Source organism: Chlorella variabilis (genome assembly GCF_000147415.1).
Source record: "Chlorella variabilis unplaced genomic scaffold CHLNCscaffold_18, whole genome shotgun sequence".
In the NCBI taxonomy this organism is placed as follows: domain Eukaryota; kingdom Viridiplantae; phylum Chlorophyta; class Trebouxiophyceae; order Chlorellales; family Chlorellaceae; genus Chlorella; species Chlorella variabilis.
Genome location: NW_005435070.1, coordinates 1010747 through 1018300, shown reverse-complemented (window position 1 = coordinate 1018300; position 7554 = coordinate 1010747). Strand labels below are relative to the sequence as shown.

Genomic DNA, 7554 nt, shown 5'->3' with positions numbered 1-7554 from the left:
TGTAGGCGCCCGGCCCGCGCTGCGCCTGTCGCCGTGTGAGCCTGCAACAGAACACGCTTGCCACCCATCCTTCTCTCGCCTCTGCGCGCCTTGTTGTTTCGCCCCCTCCCTGGCTGCTCTCCCCGGCCCCTCCTGCCCTCCAACTCTGCACGCTCCCCTCCCCAACCTGCAGCGGTGGAGTACCTGGCGACGCGCGGCTACGACCCCGCCTTTGGCGCCCGCCCCGTGAAGCGCGTGGTGCAGCAGGAGCTGGAGACGGCGCTGGCTAAGGGCATCCTGCGCGGCGACTTTGCGGTGGGTGGGGTGAGCTGGGGCGGTGTGGGTGGCATGGCTGGCGGCTGGGCTGCCGCCCTGGGCGGCGGGTGAGCGACATGGATGCCGACGGCGCCGCTTCCGGCCCGCTGCGCTGCCCGCTGCAGGAGGAGGACACGGTGGTTGTGGAGGCCCCCGGCGGCGCCTCTGCCACCCACCTGGTTGTGCGGTGCAAGGGGGGCAGCGGCGCCGAGGTTGACCAAGGCGCCAACCCGGCGGAGCTGGCGGTGTGAGGTGGCTCCATTGTGCTTCTCTTCTGCTGCTACTATTTCATTCGCCGTTCGTTTCCAAGCACCACATTGTGTTCGACGATGCAAACAGCTGTAAAACAGTGTACATCGAAAGAGACAGGAATGGGTGGCTGGGGATGACCCCCAGCCAGTACCACACTGGCAGCGGAGCTGAGGACGAAGCTGCTCACCTCCCTGTCTATCTTGGCAACATTTAGCATTCCCGGGGGCTTTCACGCCTCCTGGTTTCTGTGCGGAAGGGGAGGGCAATCCCTGGCCTGACCAGCGCAAGCCGCAATACGGGCTGCCGGTGCTGGGACAAGCGGGCCTCTCTCTGCCCGACACAAGTGTGTGTGCCCTCCTCGTCCGGGGGGTCTCCTCCTCGCATGGGGAGGTCGTCGCTCGTGCTGAGCGGACCCGCCTGCTCCGCCTCTGCTTGTGGCGGCTTGCCCCTCGCTCGGGCTGCTCTACTACGGTCAACTTCGGTAAGACCCCTCTGCTGCTCCCCCGTCTCTTTCCCACATGGTTTTGTAGCGGCTGCCCCTCCTCTGGATCCCTCAGCAGCAGCAGGGGCTGATGCGGCGCTGCCGCCAGCCTCCTCCCCCCCCACCGCCAGGAGGCGGCCTGCGCCAGTGTTCGACGCTGCACCGGCGCCGTGGTGCATCACCCCCGTGATTCACGGAGACTCACCAGAATGCCCTGTGCCAGTGCATGCAGGCAATGGCCACTGGCAGCCAGCTGCTCATCTTCTGCCTGCTGGCCGCAGCGCTGGTGCAGCAAGGGGCGGCGCGCCACAATGTAAGCAGGTGAGTAGCACCGGCTTGAGGCTGGCCTGCTGCTGTTGAGTTGGGGCCCATCTCAAGGTCACGCACGCGGCCTGGCGCAATGCAGCGACCCGTCGCTCCTCATGCCATCACCGCTCAGCACATGGCCCCGCCCCTGCCTGCCTCCCTCCAGGCGCTATCTGGCTGGCGACGACAGAGTGCAGGCTGCCATCATCAATGGCGGGTTCGCAGACAGGGGCAGGTGCGGTGCTGCAGAAGGAGCCAGCGGCAAAGGTTTGGGCCAGCATGCCTGGCCACTGTTCTGCAATTTTGCTGTCCCATGCTCAGCCTGCCCGGCAGCATGCCAGTTGGCGCCCGCCGCCTCCTCCTTCATTTCCCCATGTTGCCACGTGTACCTGGACATGTGGCGACCGCATCAAGGAGCTGCCTGCAGATTTCCATGGATGGTTCAGCTGCGCAAGTCAGATGGCTTGCGCTCCGAGTTCTGTGGTGGCAGGTGAGGCTGGCTGGCCGTGCAGCCCTCGCTCCCTCACCGCCCCGCCCGCATGCAAACCGGCCGCACCTCAATTACTGGCAGCCACAATCCTTGCCCCACTACTCCCTCCCCTGCAGTTTAATCGCACCAAGCGTTGTGTTGACGGCTGCTCATGCAAGTCTCTTCAGCTGCGTGGGCCAGCTGCACTGAAACCCCATCCAGCAGGCCACCCGCCAGCTCACCCACCACTGGTCCTGCTGCCTGCAGTGCGCGTATGGGTGGACCCCGTCCCTCGGGGGGGGGGAGATCACCTGGAAGGACCACCATCAGGCGTTGCCGGTGGTGGGTCGCTTTCGCCGCCCGCCAGCATGCTGCCAGAAACGGTGCAGGCCTCCTCAGCACCAGCAACTTGCCCATGCGCCACCCCTCCGGCTGCCTGGCACCGCCTGCAGCTACGGGTGGGCGCATTTTGGCCGGACGTCCAGGCGGATGCCGCCCAGAACGACTTCCAGCGACGGCAGGCGGTGGCCACAATCGTGCATGCATCGTACCGGGCGAGACGCTATGACATTGCTCTGTTTCTTTTGGACGAGCCATCGAGCAATGCGCGCGTGTCGCTCGCCCCGAGTGAGTGCCTGCTGGTGTGTCGTGTGTGTGCACTCCCCACCCTGCATTGCCACTCCTGCATTGCCACCCCTGCATTGCCACTCCTGGGCTTGCCGGCGCATGAAAAGAAAAGAGGGAAGGTGACTGGTGGTGACGAGTGCTGTTTCTTGCAGGTGTGCCTGTCCCCCCGGTTCGTGTGGGGACATACCTGACGGCCATCGGCTGGGGGCAGGACAACGCAGAAGTCGACCTCCCCACGTATCCCGACAGGCTGAAGGAGGCGAGAGGCACACGCAGCCCCGCGTGTATGCCGCTCTCGAGTGGCATGGGGGCAGGGGAATGGGCAGCAAGCAGAGCTGCTTGTCATGATGTCGGCGGCCTATCAGTTCAACTCAAGTTGGGGGCTGCCGCGCCCAGGCCCACCGGTCTGCATATGCTGAACGCTTTCTCCCATGCAGACCCAGCTGGCCCTGCTCAGCGACGCCATGTGCCGAGACTTATTCGAAACGGAGGGCTACAGGCTGAACGTCCCGTTCTTTGAAAGCCACCTGTGCGCTGGTGCGAGCACACATCGTACCCTTACTCTGGACTCTGGGAACGCCACCTGCGCTCATGCGGAGGCATCAAGAACACACTTGCCCCTGATGCACTGTTTGCAGGCTTGCCAGTGGGCGACACCAGCACATGCAAGGGAGACAGCGGTGAGTGGGGGGCGCGGCAGCATGACCGCGGGCTGCGTTGCCGTGAGATTATAAGGGGGGGGGTGCCTGCTGGGTTTCCTTCTGCCCAGGCCTGCATACCGCCAGCCCGTATCTTGGTGCCCTTGCAGGTGGACCGCTGTTTCTCAAGGATGAGAACGCTCCAATAGATCCAAGCACAGACTTCCAGGCAAGCCAAGGCACAGCAGCAGAATCTTGCCTGTGCGCTCTGCTTGCGCCGCCGCCGGCACTGCTGCAGGTGATCGGAGGCATGCCGCCATCTGCCCGGCTTGCCACCCACGTATGTGCAAGTGCAGGTGGGGATAGTGTCCTATCATGTGGGCAAATGTAACGAAGGCCGGGTCCCTCATGTGTACACGAGCGTCGCCAAGCTGAGAGCCTGGATTGATGCCACCAGAACGGTGATGGCTGGCATGCGCTGCAAACACAGGGCCCTCAATTGTGCGTGCGGGAAGTCAGATTATGTTGTGCACCCGCAAGCTTGCCTTACAATCGCTCCCACATGATTGCTTCCCACCCCCCACATTATCTCCAGCTGCTGACCTCCCAGCTGCTCCCGCGAGTGGAAAGAGTTCAGACGCGTCTGGCGCTCAGTGTGATGGAAGAAGTCTGCAAGAACGCGCCAGGTGCTGATCCCAGTTGGGAGCTGTGCGTGCCAATGCGCTTGCGCCATCAATCCATCATGGCTGATCACATGTGCCCCCCCTCCCCAAGGTCTGCTCACGCGGCCTATCATAGCCGGGTGACTGTAACACATGGCTGCTCTGCCATGCATGCTTCGCTTGCAGGTTACGTGACGGCTGATGCATGTGTGCCGGGGTAAGCGTTAGCAGCAGGCCCACGGGCTGTGGTGCCTCTGTGGATGCCAGCTGCCACCACCTTCCAACCACAACCTGCCTGCCCGCCCTTCTGCAGTGAAGTAGGAGCAGGAGGCCTGAAGCTGGCTTTTGCTTACAATGGCCGCCAGCTGCAGCATCTCGACTTTTTTGTCGAGTCTGCCGAAGGAGATTTGCCAGATGGGAACCCAGGACGCTACATTCGGGTGAGGAGGCCCGCTGGTGACACCTTAATTAAACCCCTCCTGAATGTGACAGTTTGATTTTGATTGATCCACGAATGCATCCTGCCCAAAGCAGGTTCCAGGGCGAGGGACTGATCAGACCATCTGCAGGACCTACCTGACTACCAGCACCAGCTGCGCCAGCCCACGGCTGCTGTATGCTCCCGAGAGCGGGCGCATAGCGTGGCAGGTGGTCCTGCGGCCCAATGGGAAGTACCGCATTTTCTTCCAGGTGGGTCCGGCCTGAGCTGGCACCCGGGCGGCCTACGTGCCTGGCCCACCCGCACGGCTGCTTGCAGCTGCAGGCACTAGCTTGCCTGCTTGGATGGCCATTACAGCTGCGCTGGCAGTCCTGGCAACTGCTGCACGCAGTGTGGGGTCCGTCGCGCGGCACCCCAGCCCTGGCTCCCACGCGATGCTCCGGAGCATGCATGCAGGCCTCCACATGCAAGATCTACCTGGCTGTCCCTCGAGTCATCATCGACACAGAGTGTGACGACCCAGCTGCGGCCACCTTTGAGCTCGTTACTGTCGCAGACAGCGCCAGACGCTTTGATGATGCCCACTATCTAGACTTCACTCTCCACCGGCCGCCGGGCATCCCGGGCGCACCCACCATCAGCACCATCCAGGTGTCACCTGCCAACCGCTTTGTGGTCACTCTGACCCCGTCTGGCGACATTGGAGCTAGTGAGGGGCGGCGTTGTTCTGACGCCGCTGCACATTCATTTTGCTGCCTGGCTGCTGCGCCGCCAACTGGGTGCAGTGATGGCATGGGCGGGTGCTATAGGATGCTGATCACGTCGTTGTCTGTGTGCAGCCTTTGAAGTAGAGGGCAAGCCATCAGGTGGCGGCGCCAGCATCAGGGTGGGGCCCGTAGCAGGGGAGAGCATCGGGGGGGGACAGGTAAGCCAGCTGCAGCCGGCAAGTACGGCCACTCGCTTGTCACCAGGATGGAGGCACCTTCATTCCGCCACCTGTTGTCCTCTCTGCTCATTGCCGCGATGCTGCTGCAGGTGCGCCTCACATTCGCCTCAGGTCCAGCACCTGGAGTATCATACACCTTCACTGCGTGGGCTGTGAACGAGGTGCATGTTGGTGAAATGGCCGTGCTCTGCGCGTTATGCATGCTGCAAGCGCCCACGCTTCCCTCCTGCGCAAGCTGCCTCGGCTGTGCAAATCCACCCAATCGCGTGTGTGCCCACCTCGTGCAGATTGTCAGGGTCAAGGCTATTCGGGAAGTGACAGTACAGTGAGCCCCGCTGCTGGCCCGCCTTTGTCTGCGCGGTGTGTACAGACAGCCCGACACCCTGGATGCTCCTTTTTTGTGTGTGCAGACCTCCCAGCAACCCCCGCATTGCCAGCGTGACGGCTGTTAACGGAGACCTTGTGGTGCGCCTCGCCTGCGACACCGGCGTTTTAGGTGAGGCGCTTGGCTCAGATGGCTAAGCCGCGGCTAAGAAAGGCCTTCTTTGAAGGCGCTGGAGCTAGTGTCCAAACCCTCCGAGAGGGCACAGGTTCGATTCCTCCCATGTCGAAACTTTGTGAGGACAAACGCGGCATAGCTGACCGGCTCAGCGCCAATCCAAGCCAATTCCTTCGGGAACGCCTAATAGAATCGCCAAGGCTTCGGCACAGGCCTCCCCGGGACCCATTCACTACTAGTGGGGGGTACTGCACTTGGCGCGTCGGGCAGATCAAATAATGGTCTAAAGCTAGACGTTAAAACCGGGAAGTTAAGCTTGTGGAGGCTCTTCCCCACCTTTACCTTTACCTTTTACCTGCACCGGTGCCTGCTACATTGTACATTCGCTGCGGTGTGACTTGCTGTTGTGGTCCGGATGTGGCTCGAGGTGCCCGGGAGGCAAGGTTGCACGTTCCTGTTTCATGTGCAGCGGTCAAGTGGGCTGTGACGGCCACGCCACTCGTGGGCGGGGGCGGCTCCCTTGCGGCTGGCCCCGCCGAGGCGTTGGATACGCGTGTGACACAGGCGAACTTCAGAGCCACTATTCCGGGGGTACCGCTGGCGGCAGACAGACGGTACCTTATCACCGCCACTCCCACCAACCCGGTCGGGCCTTTTGAGCCAGCCTTTTGAGCCGCGCCTGCCGCTGGGGCTACATCGTGCGTCTGCGCTGTTCCATACGCGGTGTTCCACACGGTGATGTGCCTTCCTGCAGACTGGCGCCGGGGAGCGGGTCAGGACGCTCTATCCCTCCAGGTACACGCATGCCTGGCAGATCGACCCCGCTGGGGCAGGGGGCCACTGCTGGTCTGTTCATGGGCCTGCCTGCCCCTCACCCCTCACACCCTGCCCCTCACACCCTGGGAAGCACTGTGTGCGCTGCTGCTGCTGCAGCATCCCTGTCCCGCTGATCACCGACCTGAAGCTGCGAGACGACGGGCTGCTGCAAGTGACGGTTGACCCGCCAGACAGGCTGGGTGAGCCGCGCACGCCGGTGGCTGTACCAGGCCGCACCTGCTTGCATGCGGCGTGGCTCACAACGCACCTGGTGCACCCATCCCCAGAGCGCCCTGTCCCACAATGCGTCGTGCTGTGTTTGTTGGTGGCGCAGTTGACTACCGGTACTTGGTGTTTTTCAATGGAGACTGGGACCCGGACCCTCCAAAATATCTGGGGGTGAAAGATCCAGATGATCCAGCTGGCACTCAGGTGGGACGTGCCGCCGGTGCAGCGTGGACCTCCGGCACGCGCGCTGCCGGGCCCAGTGCTGTCTCAGCAAGGGACCCCGCACCCCCTGCGCCACTGCAGAGGTTCCTCACGTTGCCAGCACCGGTTGCCAAAGATGTGGAGTCGACCATTGAAGTTTTTGCAACTTTTGTGAGTCGCCATGCGGAAGGGAGGGTATGCGAGAGGCGCTGCCCGATGCTCGCGGCTCCTTACTTCAAGTTGAAGTGGCCTGTCCCGCCGCGGGTGGCGTGCAGGAAGGCGCCGAAAGCGAGCGAAGCAACGTTGCCAAATTTGAGGTGAAGAGGTGAGGTGGCTGGCACCTCGCCTCTTCTGCGGAGTTCATCCCGCAGCACGCGCCGGCCTTGGGCACCCTTGCTGTGCCGCCGGCAGCAGCTGCCGATGCCAGCCGCTGCCCACCGGCACCGAATCCTGCGCTGCATGCTCCTGCAGCGATGGCGCATTCTGCGTGGATGGCGTGGTGGACCCACGAGCGCGGGCCGCCGCTCGGGGCGGCAAGCACGTGGCTGCGGCCCGCGCCGCTGCCGGCGGCTTTTGCACCATTGCCACACCCAAGTCGCCGCCGCCCCCCAGGTCACCCATGCCGCCAGTGCCCTGGTCCAGATGTTGCTGTGCTCAGTGTCAAGCGCTTGGTGCTGGTCCACCCCGGGCGCTGAC

The 7554-nt window shown here is 63.2% G+C and overlaps 1 protein-coding gene across 1 annotated transcript in view; it reads left to right on the top strand.

The window, feature by feature from the left end:
• CHLNCDRAFT_137194 (hypothetical protein) overlaps window positions 1-545 on the top strand; it is a gene marked incomplete at both ends in the record, with an annotated part of 7434 nt that extends 6889 nt beyond the window's left edge. The window contains 2 exons of the mRNA XM_005845437.1: window positions 173-294; window positions 420-545. Coding sequence (XP_005845499.1) covers window positions 173-294; window positions 420-545 — 248 coding nt within the window. The remainder of the gene's footprint in view (window positions 1-172; window positions 295-419) is intronic.
• Between the last annotated feature and the right edge of the window lie 7009 nt (window positions 546-7554).